The sequence below is a fragment of the Phyllostomus hastatus genome, unplaced genomic scaffold (genome assembly GCF_019186645.2).
Source record: "Phyllostomus hastatus isolate PE091 unplaced genomic scaffold, TTU_PhHast_1.1 phas_scaffold_78, whole genome shotgun sequence".
Classification (NCBI taxonomy): Eukaryota; Metazoa; Chordata; class Mammalia; order Chiroptera; family Phyllostomidae; genus Phyllostomus; species Phyllostomus hastatus.
Window position 1 is genome coordinate 86,575,048 of NW_025334041.1, and position 20,280 is coordinate 86,595,327.

General features: G+C 58.6%; 1 protein-coding gene across 1 annotated transcript; it reads right to left on the reverse strand.

Moving 5' to 3' along the window:
- Nucleotides 1-65: 65 nt before the first annotated feature.
- Nucleotides 66-18,709, reverse strand: LOC123811034 (cytochrome P450 26B1). The gene is made up of 6 exons (XM_045826934.1): nucleotides 17,896-18,709; nucleotides 14,178-14,402; nucleotides 5,425-5,700; nucleotides 5,028-5,183; nucleotides 3,788-4,072; nucleotides 66-3,391 (listed from the first exon to the last, which is right to left on the reverse strand). The coding sequence occupies exons 1-6, from the start codon at nucleotides 18,097-18,099 to the stop codon at nucleotides 2,999-3,001; spliced, it is 1,539 nt and encodes a 512-aa protein (XP_045682890.1). The 5' UTR covers nucleotides 18,100-18,709; the 3' UTR covers nucleotides 66-2,998.
- Between the last annotated feature and the right edge of the window lie 1,571 nt (nucleotides 18,710-20,280).

Below are 20,280 nucleotides of genomic sequence, written 5' to 3' on the forward strand. Positions count from 1 at the left end.
GAGAGCCAACGAGGGTGAGTCCCCACGGTTTATTATGGAAGCCTATAAAAGAGCCACGTCGAGTACTTTCAAAATCACAAATGCACAACATTCATTTTTAATATGCAACATGGAATATTATATACAGATTAAGACCACATGACAGCAGAAACACTCACACGGCACCAGTTTCATATCAAAACAAAACACACGAGTGCTTTTTCAATATTAAAACAACTGTGATAAAAACATATTAATATTTTGAACCATGTTTACAATAGAGAAAAATTCATATTTTACTAAATAACAAATATTTAACAGCAAAAACTTTATACTAAATATCTATTTTGAATTATAACAAAAATAGTACTTATAATAGTTTATAAAGACAGACACAAAATTATAACATTTATGAAAAAAAGTCTTGTGTATAAAATAATATCATAGCAATCTGGGCAGGGTCGGGACGGTGCCCAGAACACAAACACCAGCGCCCAGCATCGAAAGTGCTTCAGTCTGCAAGCCCGGGGCAGGGAAAATGCTGCAGGGTTCTGTCTTTTGAATGTCAAGTTATAATAGTTAGGAATGGTAAGTGAGAAGACACCACCCATCTAGTGCTACGTCTATAAACCCTACACACAAACTCACAGCTGGACACGCAGAGGACAGACGGGTGAATTCAACATTGGAACCCTTCAGCCAGCCAGTCAAGAGCTTTCTTCATTTCTCTTATTGTTACCTTGAGACCCAGCAGGGCAAATGATCCTTCTCTCCTCCCTCTCGGGAATCCTTCGCAGCCTTTTCCCTGCCCCTGCCAAGCTGAGTATCCCAAACGGAAGGGCAACTGGGGCCTCCCAGGACCCTTCAGCCCCCCGCCCCTCAGCAGGGGCAGGCCCAGTGCACTTCCTGTCTGAAGCTGCACTTATGTGTTCCTAGATACTGTCAAGAACGATTGGTTCAGGGCAAGCTGGGTTAGGGTGCATGAACCTTTCTGACACTGGGCTTTCTTGTGGGCGACCAGTTTGGGTGCACCTGCAGGTATTTTGCAAGTTCTGATGAGTCTTAACACACTTTTGCTTGCTTTTGAGAATGTGGAGAGATTAAGGGATTTTACTAATTGTTTTAAATGTTTATTTTTTGCCAATAATATCTGTTCCATGTTTTTTAATGGTGAAAAGGCAGGAAACAAATGAAACACTTGAGAACGGGGCATTTTAGCACAGTCCGGGGTGTGAAACCATTCCTGTAAAGCCTACCTCTGGTGGGCACCAGTGGAGGCGAGAGTGCAGGCGCTGTCTGTCCACTCAACACCTTCAGAGGGGGCACCAGTGGTCACAGTGGTCACCTCTCAGAGAGGCAATTAGGGGGATCAAGGTATTGCATCTTTTTCTGTGTGTTTTTGATTTTCTTGTAAAGGGGATTCGCTGCTTTTACAACATCAAAAGCTGATAGGGAAACACAGAAAGCAAAGAAAAATCTGAAAACAGACAAAATCAATGAAGACTCATCAAAGGCCTGAACCAGCCCCGGTGGGGGACCCCAAATTGCCTGCACTCCAAACGCCGATGACAGAAGCTACTCTTTCCCCCAGTCATCCCCGATTGGCCAACTTTCCAGCAAATCACTTCTGACAAATCGCACATACCCTCCTCAGCTCCTCCTGCAGCCTCCTGGCAGCTGCCTCGAGCCTGGGCAGAGGCCCGAGTCAGATCTGAGGAAGGGCTGCCATCTACACGCACCTCCCCTGGCTTTCATCTCATCCCCACCCCCCTGAGCTGGGCTGAGCAGACAGTGGCACAGAGGAAGGGACTTCGAGGACACCTTTCCAAGGGAAAAGGGATAAGGTTAAGGAAGGGACAATGGAGGCCCTCACTCCCTGTCAGAAGAAAGAACCCGTATCCTTCCCCATACTCACTAGATGAGTGGGGGACACTGGGGAGACCAGTGACCATGCAGGAGATGGTGGCAGCCTCCAAATCCCCATGTTGACAGAGCAGGGAGGAAAGCAATGGGCCGTTTCCCCATCTCCACCAGGGGACAAAGGAGGGGTGCTGGATTTCACCCCAGGAGTGCAGGTGAGGTTGAACCCACAGCAGGTCTGGAGCCTGGGGGAGCTGCTCAACCTTCCACCAGAGACGGGCTGGGTCACTGGCCGAAGCTGGTCCCAGAATGCTGGGAGGGAGACTAGGGGATGGGGGAGGTATAATTCCAGTCCCCAGCAACGCCAAGATGTGGTTGCATCAGTGAATAAATAGGAGCCAAGGGCCTTGGGTGTGTGTGTAACAGCGGAGCAGGGTGGGCCCCAGGCCACCTGAAGTGAAGGTGGGGACGTCAGTGCTCGTGTGCACACCCAGGCCACCAGAGAGGATGCTGGGAGGACAGGGCCTGGAGCTCCTATGTTCCAACACCAGAGGAAAGAAAACGTAGCAGCAATAGGTAATTTCAAATGTCCAAACTGGCAACGGGGATGGGACCCCTCTAGGCTGGCCGCAGTCCCCGCTCCAGGATGCTGTTCCTCCGTCCCGCCAACACCGGAAGGGGCACTTGCCTCAGTCTGAGCAGAGGCAGGAAGGGGAGGGGTGCTGAAGGGGCCAACTCTTCCTTCTGCCCCCCATGTCAACCACTTGACCTCAAACTAAAAGGGTCCAAATGAAATGGGAGGGCAGGGACCAATCAGGAACATCATAAGCAAATGCTGCAGCGTGAGCTGACTGACGTTTAACACTGTAATGGGCATGCGGAGCCCCCGGCCATGCCCTGTCCCAGGAGCTAAGCTGGTGGAGACTGGAGAGAGACTGGGAGAAGCAGGAGCCAGGAGGGCCCCATCAGTGCCCCGGAAGAACGGAGACCCTTTTGGCTTTGGGTAGGGTTTGCCAGGGAAGGAAAAATGGAAGGGTGAGGTATGGGGCTGCTTCTTCTTCCCCAGGTTCCAGCCCCTCCCACACACAGGTTTCTACCCTTCATTGCCTCCCACCCCAGGGCCTGGTCAGGCTGAGGCAGGGGTGTGGGCCAGGCCCTGTTAGACTGTGGCACTCAGCATGGCCTCCGTCTCTGGCAAGATCTTGTTCTGGTTGGAGTCCAGGCCAAAGAACTTGACACTGAGGCCATCCACGGGGTGCAGGACAGGGACCAAGGTGATGCGGGGAAAGGTCCGGGTGGCCAGCTCAAAGCGGCTCGTGCTGGCCAGCTCCACTGCCAGCACCTTCAGGAACAGCTTAGCCAGGTGCTTGCCCAGGCAGGTCCGGACACCGCCGCCGAAAGGGAGGTAATGGAATCGGCCGTCCTTGTCTTCACTCCGAGCCTGACCGAAGCGGTCAGGGTCAAATACGTTCACGTCTTTGAACACAGGCGCTGTGTCATGAGTATCCCGGATGCTGTACATGACACTCCATCCTTTGGGGATCTGGAAACCCTGGAGACAGGATTGGGGGAAAGGGGGTCATGAGGACCAGAGGACACCAGAGGGCCCAGGACTGCCTGCCTGCTAGCCCCCCACCCAGATGTTCCTAGAGACACCCTGCTGTGGACACCCAGGCCTGGCCAGCAGCCCTCAACATGTTAGCCCAGTCTCTTATTTTACAGTGTCCACGTGTAACTTAATACATGACACAGGAGCTAGTTCATCTTACTCAGCATTTGGGACTGGGTCTTTCCCATTGGACTGAAAGTTCCCTGAAAAAAAGGGGTGTCTCCCCATCAGATGAGGTACCCTGAAGGGGATTCCGGTGTTTCCCATCCACAGCCCCCCACACTCAAGCTAGTGCTCCCATGGGCCCCTTGAGGTGGCACCCCGAGGACCCAGACTCACATCAAGCTCGAAGGTCTGCAGCACGGTGCGGTAGCCGCCAGAAATGGGCGTGAAGAGGCGCATGACCTCCTTGATGACACAGTCCAGGTAGTGCAGGCCACTGAGGGTGTTGAGACGCAGTGTGCCCTCGCAGGGGCAGCCGCCACTGTGCAGAATGCCGTGGGCCCGCAGCTCCTCCCGAAGCTTCTCCAGCACAGCCGGGTGCTTCAGTAGCTGCATGATGAGTGATGTGCTGGCACTGGCTGTGGTGGCATAGGCTGCAAAAATCAGCTCCAGAGTCCCATCCTGCAGTGCAGAGGAGAGCACCATTACGGATCGACTCCATGGCAGGCCCAGCCTGGGGGCCACCTCACTCTGCCAGGGTCCCCCGTGGCCCCAGGGTCATCTAGCTGGGTCCTGCCTGCTTCCCCTGAGCCTCTTGTCACTGTGGCATTTGGGCCACAGTGGACACAAGTCGGAGGGTCAGTGCCCTGATTGGGCAGCAGATACAGCTGCCACAGCCAAAGGCAAAGGCACTAACCTGCAAGTCCCCTGGGGCTGGGCCATTTCTCACTCTCTGCTGGATTCCAGAGCAGTGAGCCCCAGCAGCCTCATCAGTGCAGGGAGCTCACAGAAAAAAAGAAAAAATCCCAAGGAGCCAGGCACTATGCAGGTGAGTAGGGTGGGGGTTCTGGTCGAAATCCCAACCTTCTCATTCCCAGGAGGACATCGGGGCTTGGGGGGCAGTGGGGCCTGGGGCCACACCCACAAGGACCTGGAATGGGACTGCAGTGAGAAAGCTGAGGGGACTCCCCCAGGATACCCTGGGGAGCAAGACATCTGGGCCACGAGTGCCCCGTGGAAAGGCCTCAGCAGGCCATCTCATTCCAAGCCCCACATTTCACAAATGTGGATGCCAAGCTCAGAAAGGAATGAAGGGACCTGGGTCCCTTACTTGCCATGGCACCACCTGTGAGTCAAAACTTCTCATGAAATGGCGATCATCTGGGCTCCTTCTTGGCTCACCAGGAAAAAATAAAAAATGGCAGCTAGAAGAGGGGAAGCAAAGATGGAGGGTGGGAAGTTGGCCACCAGTTTCAGCTGGCACCTGGCAAGTATGTGGAGGGCAGAGTCTAAACCAGGACAAACTAAATGGATCCCTTTTCAGGAACCAGGGAGAAGGGGCTGGCGCCATCCCCCCACCCGGCAGCCCCAGTGTGGAGCACGGGGCACTTGGGCAGCCCACCAGGACGGCCCCCACCTTCAGCTCCTGCATGGTCATCTCCTTCCCGTGCTCCTTGCTGCTCTCAATGAGGATGTCCAGCGCGTCCGAGTAGTCCTTGCCCTGCGTGCACTGCAGTTTCTCCCGGATGGCCTTTTCCAGGCCCTTCTGCAGGGTCTGTCGTGCCTGAATGCCCTGGGGGGAGAAGGGGGTCATCCTGTCACCCGAGAGGAAGGGCAGGGCCACCAAGGGCCTCCTCCCAAGATGGAGCGGGGTAGGGGATTCCTATGAGAGTTTCCCCTCTCAGCCAGAGACCACCGGGTGAAGCCTCCACCCCATCCTCCCGTTGTTGCTCCCCAATGTGTGACTGGTCACTCCTCCCCCGGGGTGGTTCATGAATGCCCACCTCCTCTCCTCTCAGGCCCTGGGCACTCACCCGCCGGTAGCCACTAAAGGGCAAGTCGACAGGCAGGGAGAACACATTCTCCACAAACTGCTGGTAGACCTCGAAGAGGCGCCCGAGGTCCTCTTCAGGGATGCTGAAGCCCAGAAGTACGCGGATGGCCATGCGGAAGGTGAGTTTCTGTGCCTCCTGATACACGTTGATGGCCTCGGGGCGGCTGCTCCAGGCACGCAGTGTGTCCTGGATCACCAGCTGGATCTTGGGCAGGTAGGTCTCCAGAGCCTCATGGCTGAAGATCTTGGAGAATATCTGGAGGGCAGAGAGGTGGGCAAGCTGGTCAGATGGGCTCGGGCTGCCCTCAAGGCTCCCAGGGGCCTGGCTGAAGCATAGGTCCCACGACTGCGATTAGGGAGGACCCCAGGTCCTCACCCTGACGGAGCTCTCCCTCCCGTCTCCCAGACACTCCCGGGGTGACCTGAGCCATTCTGTTCTGTCTTGACCCTCGGAAAAGCATGTGCTCCAAACACTAGCAAAGCCCTACGGACTGGGCAGTCCAGCTGCCAACAGGTCTGTGGGTGATGTGGCTGTCCTTACCAGCTACGGGGACAACACAGAAAGGCCTGGGCAGGGCGGGGGGTGGGGGGAGGCAGCCCTCCACTGCAGTGGCCCATCCCCGAATTCCCAGGCCGAGGGAGATGTGCCCAGGAGGAACGGAACAAGGGTGAGCAGACTAGACATGGAAAAGGAGGAAAGCAGTGGGTGGCTCTTCTACTCCACTGATGGGAGAGACCGAGAGAGTCTGAGGCTAGACTGCAAGTAGGACTTTCTGAGACCCAAATGTGCTCTCACTCCCTGGGAACCATCGACTAGGTGAGGATCTTAAGGAGTTTGTTAACAGCTGTGCCATCAAAATGTCTTCAGTGTGGCCGGGTCTGGAGGCAGGAGGAAGAGGACGCGGCTTTCCACCCGAAAATATCACGAAGGTAAACAGAAGCCCTTTTAAGTCCTTGCATCTTCCTGGTCCACTTCAAGTAGCCAGGGAGCCCCTGTCGCCCACTTCCCTCTCTCAGTCCTCCTGATCCCGCAGCAACCCGCCTGCCCCTCTCGCCCAGGCGCCCCAGCACACCACTGCACACCACGCAGCTGCCCTGGTATATAGGACAGGGGAAGATGTTAGCTTATTTACTGATGGCCTGTGGGTCTCACTTGTAACCAGCAACCTCCAGTCGCTCCCACCTCCAGAGTCCAGAGCAGAAGGTGGGTGCCCTCCCCACAGCACCGTGGGGAAGGTCATGGGGAAGGGAGGGCGAGGGATAGCAAAGGGGAAGGAGACGAATATTCCTCCAGCCCCTCCACCCTGCTCCATGCAAACCACACACACGCGCCCGCCCTCCCCTCCTGCCCCCCAAACACAACCACCGCACAAACTGTAAATGTGAGAATTTCCCCTGCAGTCAGCTCGAAGAGGAAAAGGTAACATTTTCCTGGCCTCGGCCCTGCATGGCTAATGGGAGGGCTGGTTTGCAGAAATAACAGTGCTGGCCCTTCAGTGGCCCAGCCAGGCATTCACAATAGCACTTTCATTCCGAAATTCCCGGTGGGCAGAGGGAGGGAGGGAAGGAGGGAGGCCGCCAGTGAGGGGCAAAGAAGCCGCACTGTTTGGGGCTGCTCCCGCTACTCAGGGACCGCTGAAAGGAAGAAGGATGATGGGAGGTGGCCAAGGGCAGCTTAGGCCTGGACCGGTCACTCACACCTTGCTCAGTTCAGGGTCCAGGGAATTTCCAGGGGGATTTCAGCTGCCACCGCCCTCCAGAGGGTGATGGATGAAGGCAGCGTTCTGTCTCAGCCCTCCACCCTGGTGTCCTTAGGATTCCAGTTTTAGCTCTTGGTCAAAAACTCTTACGGGGTAGGAGTGGGAGCCCTATCCCCAGAGGCCAATGCCGGCCAACTGAGGGGCCTGACAGAGCAGTAAAGGGCCCACAGAGCTAGCAGAGAACAATGTGTGGGAGCCCAGCATGCTTATCGTCAGGGAAGCAGAAAGATAACAGTGGCTACCAAGCCTGGGGTGGGGGGGGCACGGAAGCTGGAGGTGGGGACAAGCAGGGACAGGGAGGCCACACCTGGCCCAGAGTTAGCCCACCCAGGGCAGACTGAAGGGTACTGCCATGGAGGGAGGGGCTGGCCAAGGCCCCCAGCGCAAGGGAGACCTGGGCCCACAAGTGAGCATGTAGAGGGGGCAACAGGTCAAGGCCACACTGACCAGAACTGGCCAAGTCCAAGCCTGCTGGGCTCTAAGATGCAGTAGTGGGGTGGTAGGCAAAGACGACTGGGAGCTCAGAGACAGGAGTTTCAGCCCCAGGAGCCAAGTCACCCCCAGCCTCAGTTTCCTCATCTATAAAAGGGTGAGGCTGAGCCAGGCCACCTCTTTCTCCTTTCAGCATACACAGCACACAAACACTGGTGTCCCTATGTCCCTAAGTAGATGTTATTCCCTCAAAGAAGCCCAGAATCCGGCCCTGCACAAGCTGCCTGGTAAGTGCCTAACAGGCCCCCACTCACACACCCTACATGGGCTACAGTGGCCCAGGAGGAGCCATCTCAGGGCGACCAAAAGGGGAGCTCTCAGGGTCCCCAGTGCAAACCCAGGGGTGGCCAGACTGGACCCACTGACAATCCCTTCCCTGCCCTCCTGACCCAAAGGTTACATTCCCTGCGCCCTCTAGCGATAGCCACCTGAATAGCTCCTTCTAAAGCCCTCAGGCCAAGGGCCAGGAGGGCAGGGAGGATGCTCGAGCCCTGGGACTGGGCGGGACTGAGCAGAGGGACCCCAAGGGCAGGTGGTCCACACCTCACCTCTAGATGGGAAGGGATTCTGAGCAAAGTCAGGAACTGAAATGTTCCCAGGAAGCCCACCAACACCTTGTACCTGCAGGTCCCCCAGGGCTTGGGCTTCTCAAGAGAATTGCAGCCAGGAACAAGGCTCTTATCTTGACCCCTCAGGAAATCTAACTGGATGTTCTCGGGAGTCTCTTTTTACCTAGATGTCCCATGATTCTCCTCAGAGCCCCCCTGAAGAAGAAAATTACCCAAATGAGAAGCAAAGGCAGATTTGGGGCACTCCAGGACCAAGGTGCTTTGCTCAGAAGTCACCAAGCCCATGCCCTGCCTCTGCCCAGGAGAGAGCCTAAGCACTGGGGCCTCCCAGGCGCCGGGAAAGCTCCAGGCCCTCATCCTTGGGCGTGTGCCCAGGGTTAACAGCTTGGGCACTTCCCGAAGTAGGGGCAGCCTAGAAACCACCGCCCACCACACAGGCCAGGAGGAGGCGGAGGTGCTGGCCAGGGCAGAGGGAGGCTGCGATGGGGCGGGCGGGGTCAGGATCCGGGCACGTGGGAAGGCACCCTGTGGAGCCACTCAGTGTGAAGCGGGAAAGATTCCTGTCCCGGGAGCCGCCTTCCCTGACCACAATAGTAACAGCAGCCAGGGCTGTTTTTGTTCCCCACTGGGGCGTCCCTTGGAATTCCCAAAAGTGAGACAAGAATGCTGGACAAAGGTCACCGGGAACCAGCCCTGGCCCAGGAAAAGCCCCGCAGAGGGAGCAGCAGGTATGGACTTTCCACCAGGGTTAGTGCTGGGGGAAATGAGAGCAGGGGATCGGGGAGACCTGGGGACTCACAGGCACAGGCTGGGCAGCTTGGGCTCCTCCTGCCTTTAGGATGAGCTAGGAAACCCTCCCCCTACCTGTGTTGGTTTCACCAACAGACACTACTGGCTTAAGAGCCTAAATCTCTCTCCCCTGAATGGAAGATGATTCCACAATGAGGAGAGAAGGGGAAGGAGAGGGGACCACCAAGGGGCTTGTCAAGGTTCAAGTTCCCTATAATTGCTTTTACAAATCCTTCTCCCTCCCCCTCCCACACCTCCTGCTGGTCACCCTGCAGCCCTGGCTGGGGAGTCCTTTGCTGAGCACCCACGCCCCTGCATGCTGATCTGCGCAGCCAGACAGCCTCCCCCTTTTCTGCTGGCCACTATGGATGGACAGACAGATGAAATGATTGGGCAGCCTCAGGAGCTGAAAGAGCCAGAGAGGGAACCCACTCCCTGGGCCAGTGACTCAGACTGGGAGGAATGGAAGCAGCTGCCCAGGAGGGTGGGGGCCTGGGCAGGCCACCCCGCCAAGCCACCGGAGCCGTGGCCTGCGGAGTGGAAAGAATAACAGAGGGCAGGCAGCCACCGAGGCAGCTATCCGCACAGCACAGGGGTGACGCCAAGGTGTGTACTTTTTACTCAAGTAAGAGGGAGGACAAGAGAGACGTCATCTTCCCAGCTGTCTGGCATTTCCAGCGGGCCTCAGCTTCACCCTGGCTGCCTCCTGAGCCAGTCTCTACTTTGCGTCCCTGGTTGGGAGGGGCTGGCCCAGACCTCCCAGCCTGTGCGAGCCTCTCTGAGTTCCGATCCCACCGTCTGTAGAAACACAGTACCTGTCACCCATTTGCCTGCAGCTCTAATCATCTCCCCTAACTCTTCCACACACAACAAAAGCACCCGTGCAGGCAAGGACACTACTTGGCAGAGCCACGGAATCTGATAACTTTGCCCATTCATTCCTCTCCCAGCCATAGTAAAACCCCCTCAGAAAGCTGAGGACCAAAGGCGGAGGTCTTCCTAAGACCACAGTCCCAGGCATGACTGGCCACACCCACTGGATCCCTGAATGCCCTGCCTCCATTGCTCCTGGCCCAGTTAAGTGGCCCTCTACCCATCCTGGGGGCTCTGAGCCCTCAGGGGGACCCTGTTGTCTGGCCCAAGTTTATTCTAAGGGCAAGGCCAGCTATCCTCACTCACTGTTTTCCTTTCAGCATTTCTCAGCCCCAGGAGACACATCCCCAACCCCTGCTTTTCTGCCTGGGGAACCTGGAATGGATACATCAGTGGCAAAAGGGGCTCCGGGCCAAGGCAGATGCCAGCCAATCACTGCCCCACCACCACCACCAAGGCCACAACTGTCTCCCAAGGCTGGGAGAGTGAGCAAACACATCAGCATCATGGGCTCAGACCCCTCCCCACCCTGGGAGAAGGACACAGAAAGAAGGGAAAAGGGAGGGGTGGTCCCCCTCACACCCAACCCACCCTCCCACTGTTTGGCATAAGGGCACACAGAGGGAGGCAGCCATCCCAGGCGCCCTGGTGGCTGGCTGTGGGCTCCCTCCCCCACTGACCTTCAGAGACATCCGCTCCTGCCACCTGCCCCCTCAGTGGCCCCAGGCCCACCAGCCGGTGCTACAGTAACTTTTGGGTGAAGGACTTCAGCTGGGGGAACAAAGGTCTACGCCAGGGGCCCTCCCAGGAACAGGGCTGCCTGGCCATGCCACCAGCCTTCCCATGCAGTGCAGGTGGGAACTTCTGCCAGAGCTGAGCCTGGTGGACATGACTGAAATCAGAGGCTGTGCACCAGTCCAAAGGCCACCTAGAGATAACCCTGGCTGGCCTCGGCAGGATCCTGCAACCACGGGCCTCCTGGCTCTGCCTGCCTGCTGAAGCCTCTCCATCCCAACATAAACCCCGGGATGCACAGGGTTTCTGAGGGGAGAGCAGTGATCCTGAGCCTATACTCCACCCCCACCCCAGATGGGGCCCAAAGGCCAGGTCAGGGAGCGGTGGTTGGTGGGTCTCAATCCCTGCTTCCAAAGCCTGGGGAGCTCTTGCTCCACCTCAGTCTTGGGCACAGAAGTCCTTGTAGCCAGGGATCTAGGGCAGGAGGACCACTCCTGGGTCTCCCCAGTCCATGAGTCCCAGGCCACTGTCTGAGGTGCCTCGAAGCATCTGGCCTCTTGGTGCAAAGAGGCCCAGCCCAATCTCTCAAGAGAAAGAGGAAATGTCTGATCCTGGTATGTGGGGCAGGCACGGAGGCCTCAAGAAGTATCCCCAACTTCTTCTCCGTGTCTGACAATCCTCCCCTCGAACACCCTCACGAGACCCCAAACACCCTTCCAGGACAATACTCCAGCCTCTCTGCACATTAAAAGAAAAGGGTTGGGGGTCCTTCTCCAACAACCAGACTCACCCAGTGGGGGAGGGGTAACAAAGGAAGTGGCACAGGGTTTGGTGGTAGCTATTGAGACATAAGCCTGGCTTCTGGAGAGGACTCTTTTAGACTGGGCAAGACTTTCTAAACTTTCTCCCTAGCACCCCCCCTCCTCTTGTCCCTAGACAACCAGGGCAGAAGGGACAAACAACTGGATGTAGAGATGGCTGCGAGAAGCCCCTTCCCAGGACATCTGGTCAGGCCTCCCAGAGAAGGGGTGGGTCACCAGCCCCGATGGAAACAGTGACGCTCCTAGTTCCCCTGCCAGCTGGGCCCCAGCACACCTGGGCCTCGTGTCCTGTGAATGCACCCTAACCAAGCCCGACTGCAGCATGGGCTGGGTAAGGCAGTGTGAGTGGTACTGGGCAGCCCCACCCTGGCCACGTCAGGTCTGGCAGATTGGCCATTCTCTCTAGGACCAGCATATGCCCCTGTGCACCCTCCTGAGGGCAAGGACCAAATGTCCTGCTCTTATGTTTGTCCCTAACCCAAGGACTTCAATTCAGTTCAGTAAACTTAAGTTCATGGAAAACCGATTAGAGAGATTTGAAGGCAGGACGCTTTTACACAGGTCACTGAGCAAGCACACACCAGCACCCACAAAGGAAGGGCCCTGCACCAGTTCAAGCCTGTGTCAGGATGGACTGCAGGTGTGCTGGCTGCTCCCCGTGCCCAGGGAGCTAGAGGGCAAGAGTGCCCCAGCTGTGCCCCACTGGGGTCCTCGGTTTCTAGCCCCACCCCAGCGCTCCCTCCCCGTTCCCTGTGTATCTCTCTGACACAGGTCATCTATGCCATCTCCTTCCTCCTCCACTCCTCTCAAATGAACAAGGTAGGCCAAAACCCTGGAGGCTTTCAACCAGGCCCTCCCCACCTGGAGGCCCAAGGCCCAGTCAGGAAGGGGAGGGGGGACCACAAGGCAACAGCGTCACCCAGGGTCTGCACCCCGAGGGTCTCACACTCAGGTCTTGAGCAAGCCTTCTTCCTTCCAGCAACTGCTCTTACCCCTACCCTCTGACTTCTGGCAGCCCCAGGGTTGGCGGGACTGAGCAATGCTCTGCTTGGTGGCCCAGAAAGATTCACTCCCATGGAGGAATGTTGCAGGCTCCACCTGCCTTTGCTTTGTCTCCTGATCTGGAGTCTCTCAACCTCTCTGAGTCTCAATGTTCCCTTCTGTGAGAAGGGGAAAATGATTACTTTCTTGTCAAAGCCTCTATAAAGATAAAATGAGAAGCAATCACATTCTTTGGAGCTGGGTTTCTAAGTCTCAGGCTCTCTCCTCATTCTTTGGTATGAGCTTTCGGTGGAGTCACAAAGACTAAGAAAGAAAGTGTCGAGGATATTTAAAAAGCCCCCATTCCTGAGCCTACAAGCCCCCTTCTAGACACTTCCCCAAATACCCCCCACATCTGCCCCCAGGCCCTGTTAGCTGCTTCCTGCTCCAGTGAGGCAGATCAGGGAGATGATTTTAGGACCCCCTTTCCAGTCCCTGAATACAGGTTTTATTGGGAGGAGGGGCGTCGTGGGATTGTGCAGACCAGTGCACTCCATGTGGTTTTTCCTCCTTTTGTCTGCTACGGAGAACTACTCTTCGCAGGCATCAAATGCTATAAAATGGATTCCTTCGTTCCCAGAGACCACCTCAAGTGCAGGCTTCTGGCCGAAGGGGGCTGCCCACAGTAGCCCTCTCCCCTCTCCTGGGCTTTGCCACTCTTCCTAGATATCCGAGGCTGCCTCTCAGTTTTCTTCAGGTTTCAAACCTGGGCGAGTCCTCTGACCCAATGAAAAAAATGGAACGAAGAAAGGTCGTGCAGTCTCTCCTCCACCGCTTTCTGGACGCTTTAAGCCCACAGGCCCGCTCCCCGCCCGCCCACGGCTCAGCTTTCGGGTTACTGCAGTTCAAACAGCACGTGCCGCCTGCGCTCTGAGCCCCGGCGGCTGCAGCCGCGGAGGCTAAGCCCTGGGAGGGGGCGGGGAAGCTCGATTCGTGCGCGCTGGCTCTCCTCATTCTCGCCTCTTCCAGGCGCTCGGGAAATCCACAGGATAAACACCCACTTTCTCTTCCTCTTTATGGGAGTGGGTAGGTGCACTTTGATCCCCTGCCGCGCCACGGCTGCTGTCCCACCCCTCGCCCTTCCCCCACCGCCAGACCCCTACGCGTAGTGGTCCAAATTTCACTTTGCCCCTCTCAGACAGGGCCTTGCAACCGCTGCCCACAAGGTGCCCCCAGGCCCCCACGCCTGCCCGCGTCTCCATTAAAGCAACCTGTGGCAGGAAGGCCAGGTTTGATTTTAGACTGATCCGTCGGAATTCCCGGGGGGGGGGGGCGGGGCGGGGAACCTGGCAAAAAGGGAAGCGCTGGCCATCGTCCGCCCCCTTCTTTTTCCAGTTTTGGGGTGCACGGTGAGGACAGGCGTTAGTGGCCTCAAGTACCCTGTTGTCCATGCTCTGTCCAAGCCACTCCTCAAACAGTCACCCGTTGGACCAGCACTGGGCCAGCATGAGGGCCGACCCGGAGGAGGCCTGTGCGGGCCCTTGATCCGGGATCGCAGCGGTCTAGTCAGGGAACCTTCAGGACGATGTGCAAGTGGGAGAAGAGATTCGGGTGGAGACGGCCTCAGGGCTCCAAGAACTCCTTACCCCAAGGGGGTGGACGGAAGTAGAGGGTCAGAGCACGGTTACTAGGCTCTTGGTCCAGAGCTCTTACCTTGCGCTTGTTGCGGTGGATGTCGCCGATGGAGTTGGCCACTGTGTTCGGGCCCAGCAGCATGCGCGTGCTGCGCGGCCATTCGGTGCTCACGAGGTGGTGTTCACCCATGAGGATCTTGCGGACGTTCTCCGCGCCTGTCACGCGGATCAGCGGCCGTCCCAGCAAGTGCGTCTTGAACACGTTGCCGTACTTCTCTCTCCGTGACGACTGGAAGCCAGAACCCTGCGGGAGCCGCACAAGAGACCTCTCTCAGGGCACACATCTCCGGATGAGGCTTTCCGGAGGCCGGGCCTCGAGGGCCCGCGGGGGAGGGGCGGAAGACACCACCCGGGGCACCAGTCCCCAGCCCCCAGTCCACACACAAACACGCACGGAGGTTTTATTTTTCATAGCATGCACAAGAACCGAAAAGTAGGGCCCAGAGGGTAATTAATGCAAGGAGGCGGGAGGCCCGGGGGCACCTCGCGAGAGGCTGTTTTTAAGTAACAACTTGCGGGAGGGAAAAGGTATCCAGGTCGGTAGGAGCCGAAGCTAGAGCTTGCGCCACCCTTCCTACCACCCCCAACTCCTCCGCCTCGAGCTCCAGAGCCTTTCGGAATAAGTATTTCCAGGCTCCTGGCCACGGGCTGGCAAGACCCCTCGGGGTGGCCGCAGGCCAAAGAGTATTCATAGCGGTGCGTGATCGGTGCCCATAGGCAGTCACTACAAATGTGGCCGAGGGTTTCCTCGGTTCTCGAATGTGGACCTCGAAGGAACCCGGTGGCCCTCTGCGGGCTCTTCGGGGTCGAGTCAGTCACGATCTGCGAGCCGAGATTTTCCTAATGCAATTTGCCCTGGAAATAACTGAGAAGTACTTTCGTCGCCGCCCTTAAGTTTGGAACGGGAGCGCAAAGGATGGAGCTTCCCGCGGGGCGGGGCGGGGCCGGGCTGGGTCGAGCGGCCGTCGCAGGTAATTGGATCCCCGGCAGCCGCAGCGGCGGCTCTAGCCGGAGAGAGGTAGGCCCCGGCCCGGGCCCGGCGCTCGGAGGAGCTAGCTGGGCCGGCCCCTCCAAGGTACCGGAAACCGAGGGGACCTCCGAGAGGCGGGGGCAGGGGCGTCCCGCTCACCTTTGACGTAGGCGCTTGCTACCCCACCCCATATTAACCCTTATCCTGCCGAGGCAGCACTGGGTGTGAAGGGGGAGAGGCGCCACCTGTGCGGCAGTCTGGCCTGCACCCCAACAATAGTGAGAATGCGGGCTTCAGACCTCCCGGATCCTGCACCCCGAAGGGACAACTCGTCCTCCCTTGTTCCCGGGTTAGTCCCGCTCCTCACTTTCTTTTCTTCCGCGGAAAAGTATTCTCCAGCTAGATGTGCACACACCCAGGCACTGCCGAAAAGTGACTCTGCAGAACCCGGAGTACTAATCACTTTTCCACATGCGCCTCCGGCCCGGCGCGCGACTGGGAGCGAGCCTGTAGCGCCAGCGCCTCCAGGAGGGGGGCTGGGCCGCGGGGACACCGCCCCGCTCCCAGGTTGGCGGGTCGGGGAGAACAACCCCCCACCCTACCGCCGATCTAGACGGCGTCTACCCCTTTAAGAGAAGTCTAAGAGACGGTGAAGGTGCGACAAACGGGGCGGGGGGGGGGGGGGGGGACTAGGGAGCGGGGTTCCCTCCCTCTGTCTGCAATACCCGTCTCGCTCGCTCAGTCTGACTCTCCGTCTCTCCTCTCCTTCTTTTCCTCTGTTTTTCTTTTCTTTCGACACAAAAGTTGGGCTGTGAATTTTCCGAGGTCGCCGCCGCCTCTCTCCTGCCCCCCTCCCCGCCTGTGATCTGCCTAACTATAATTAAAGTGCGTTTTTTGTGGCATTAATAAAGAGTTATTTGTCCGCCGTTTCCACGGTCTTCACAAAGAGGACTTTCATAGGGGCGGCCGCTCGGGCCGCGAGTCCAATTTATACAAAAATGTTGTATTTTTAGCCCTGGGCTCTGTTTAGATGGCGCACGGTGGAAACGGAGAGCCCTTGGAGGTCCCCCGTAAAATCTGATAAATGACTCCGAAAAAATAAAGCTGGATTCAGAAGGCTCCCATTAACCCCTTCAGCGCCCCTCCACACGCATCCCCCTCACCCCCATTTCCCTCCCACCTCAGAGTCCGGGGCCCCAAGGACACATGGATGGAGAGGCGTAGGCCTGCTTCCTCCTCCTCATCGTCTGCGCTGGTTGGACGCTGAGCCCCAAGGGCCCTTGTGGGATTCGGAGAAAAGGTCAGGGAGACACTGAGGGGGGGCAGAGAAAGGTCAGGAAACGGGGGAGGGGAGCGGTGACAGACCGCGGATTCCGCAGATTGGCTCTAACGAGGCAGGAATCGGTGCCCATGTGAGTTATTTTATTTCCTAAATTCTCGGCCAAAAGCCTAGACCACCGCTGCAGTTAACCCTTTAAGTGTGGTGGTAGCGGATAGGATCTGGGGATTTCTTTACGGGGGGTGGGGGGGGGGAATAGTCCCATTGGTTAAAGTGAACCCTACACCGTCGCACGAAGAACCTCCTCCCACAAAGAAATGGGCTGATTCCGGGACTTGAGATGACCGCAGGGCAGAGGAACCTCGCGTCCCCTTCCCCGCCTCGGATCCGATGACACTTGGCGCCCAGCGGGGTGTAAGTGTGTGCGAGTGGATTGCACGCGTCTGTTAATTTCAAGCCAAGCTTTGGCACTTCTAAATCCACAGGTCTCTGCGTTCACCTCCCGCCTCACCTCTCCCTGCCGGGGTCGTCCGTTTCGGGACCTCCACCGTTCTCCTAAACCTCCTCAGCGTCCGCCGACAAACACTCGCGCACACGCGCACACAACACACCTCTCGCGGTCAACTCGAAGGTGCCCTCCTCCGCCGCCCCCCGCCCAAGAAAAAAACCTGATGTGTGTTAAATTGCAAAAGCGATTTTCTAGCACTTGACGTGTTTAATTCCAGGTTAATTTCTCTATTACCTACCTGGGTCGGGTCTCCGACTGGCCCACCCCCATTCTCACCAGCAGCGCTGGGTCGTTCGGCGTCCAACAACAAACACACAGGCGCTCTATGGAACCCACACACGCCTTTCCCTAGCTTCTCTCCCCTGCTACACTGTCCTCACCCAAAAAGTAAATAGACCCTTTTCCCCGAAAGCAGAGAACCCTTGGGGCTCGGGCTTGCCATTTTCCTTGGGTCACCTCCTTCCTCTCCCACCACAAAACACACACACTTTCTCGGACCGCGGCCCAGGGTAGTTGTACCTGGCGCACCGACGACGCGGCGGGAACACAGCCCGGGTCTTAACTAGGCAGTTTTGGCTGCCATGGGCGCCCCCTCCTCTTCCCGACTCAATTTTCGGGTCCCAATGACACCGCCAAAGCCCAAGAAGCCGAAGGCGGCTGGGGCTTGCAGGGCAAAGGGACGGGCGCCCCACACACCCTTGCCGAGTAGCCTGAGAAGCAGAGTCCGTCTCGGAAGCCCTCTGAGGTCCTTGGACCTCTCTGATCAGTCCCTGGGCTCCAGTGCCATGCGCCAGTGGGTTCCGAACCAAGCCGCAGGCAGACGGGGGAAGCCGGGGAGGCGCGGGGAGATAGGAGGGAAGGGGCGGGGCGGGGACCAGTGCCTTCAGGCTCCCGGCGCCCCCTGGCCGGCCCGCCGCATCCTCTGCCCCGCGCTCGCCGCTAGCGGACCCCGGAGAGCAGCGGAGCTAGTGCGCCCTTACCTGCAGCAGCCAGTGGCCGGTCTCTCCGATGAGCGGGAAGCCCATGGAGCCCTTGGGGATGGGCAGCTTGCAGCTCTTGTCGCGAGTGGCAGCCCAGCGCAGCTGCCACAGCTGCTGCGACACGGCCAGCAGCAGCGTCACCGACACCAGGCACGCGGCGAGGGTGGCCAGCGCCGACACCAGCTCCAAGCCCTCAAAGAGCATGTTGGCGGCCGCTCGGGGGATTGGCTGTGCGGGCCGCGTCGGGGGAGGGGAGGGCCGGACGACGAGGGACGCGAGCGGCGGGGGAGGGGAGACTCTGGCCAGGGGTCCTGGCACCTCCAGCCGAAACAGAAAAGAAGGAAGGGGGCCGGGGGAAGGGGAGTGGAGGCTTCGAGGGGAGCGGAGAGCGGGAGGAAAAAAAATGCCTAGAAGAAAGAGAGGAGACACGAGGCGACTCGGAGTGTAACTTTGTTTGTTTGTTTGTTTGTTTGTTCCCTTATAGCGGACTTAGGGGCTGCTCGAGGGGCGGTGAGATGAAGCCGCGAGTCAAGCTGGTGGACCAGCTCTCCCCGCAACCATCACACTCGGAAAACTTTGGAAAACTTTGTCCAACGGGAGCCTCTCTTGTAAGCCCCTTCCCCGGCTCAGAAAAAAAAAAAAAAAAAAGAAGAAGAAGAAGAAGAAGAAGGGGGAAAGAGTGTAGCGGAAAGAAAGTGCGATCGACTAGTCAAAAGTTTCCCCCTCAAATTCCTAGGTGGAAAAAAAAATGGGGAAGTACCCTGAATCCAAAAATTCCAACGAACCCAGAAACTTGGGGGGCCGCGGGGGAAGACTCCCCAGCCGAGGCGAGCGGAGAGGCCCGAGCCCAGCGTCCCCGAGCTGCCCGGGGCGGCGCGCCTGAGCCCCTGAGCGGCCGCTGCACCCCCGCAGCGGGCCGAGCGGACGAGGCGGCGCGGCTGCCGGAGCGCGAACGCGGAGCCGGCGGACCGCGGCCGGGACAGGACGCAGCCGGCGACAGAGCCCCGGGCGAGCGCTGGGGCGGCGGCGGCAGCGGCAGCGGCGGCGGGCGGGAGGGGTGAGGCGGGGTGGGGTTGGGGGAGGAGGTGAAAACCCGAGCTGGGCTATTGTATCAATTAAGAAAAGGCAGTCGGTCCCGGGACGCAGGCTCTCGGCTCTGAAGTTGCTGCTGGGGGAAGAAAGGCGGGGGGGAAGAAAAGGGAGGCAAAAGGAATGAAAGAGGGGGGAAAAGCAAGAGGCAGGATTTCAGGGCTGGTGGTTTTAAAAGCTTCTCTCAATGTGAATTTGAGTCCAAAGCCAGGCGATGCGTGTGTTTATATAGAGGCGGGAGGCTGCGCCGCGGGCGCTCCGCCAGCCACCCCCCCTCCACGGCGCGCTCACAAAGCCGGAGGCGTGGTGAGAGGCCGGCGGCCCGAGCGTGTGAGCGCCCGCCGCCGCCCGCCCCGCCCCGGCCGCCCGCCGCCCGCGCCCGCCGCCCGCCCGGGACCCACTTGTAGCCGCCGCAGGATCAAACTCAGTTCACCTCTCGCCTCCTCTTCCTTCTCGCCGGCGTCTCGCTGATCCCGGCACCTACAGACGGGCGAGATGACACACACACGCGCACACGGTGCGCACTCACACTGTGCCCGCCAGGCTGCCGGGCTGCTTCCCTCCCCCTTTTCCTCTCTCCCGGGTCCGCGGCCCCCTCCTCCCGCCCCGGGTAGTCCCGCGTGGGCCGTCTCCCCAGCAGCCGAGGACTCGGCCCGACCGCCCCTCGAGTGAAGGGTGCCAGAGCCCCCTGGACCGGTCTCAGGGTTCCGAGCTCCTGTCCTGCGGAACCACGCCGGCTCCTTCCTCCAAGGACCCCTTCGCCCTCCCATTTGCCACTCCCAGACCCTCCACCTCGGCTCCGAACGTACGGCCCCAAACCTCGGAGAGCAAGGTCTCCCTCTACTCCGCCCTCCCGCGTCTGGCTCTTACCCTACAAGACCCCGAGGTTCCCCTCTCCCCCTCCGCGTCCTGGGCTGCGGACGCTGCAGTCCCTCCTCTAGGACACCTCAAGACCCCCTAACTTTGTAGCCCCCTCCGCCCCCCCCCCGCAGCATCGGAGGAACCCTGTTGGTTGTCCCGGTGAGTGTCCCGCGCCTGGGACAAATGCGGTGGCCTCGGCCTCCGGAGGCGGGAGGAGTCGGGTACAAACGTTCATTGATAGAAACGAGTAAATAAACATGCTCGGTGAGCACAGGCCACCTTCTCCTCGCTGGCCTCAGAGGGCCCCGCGCGCGTGCCTGTGCGAGGTGTGCGTGCAGCCCGGAGACGCACCTGTGTGCAGGCGTGCGTGTCCGGGAGTCGGCCCCGTGTGTCTGGGGAGCTGTGTGCTGTGCCTGAGGGTTTGTGTGCTCTCTG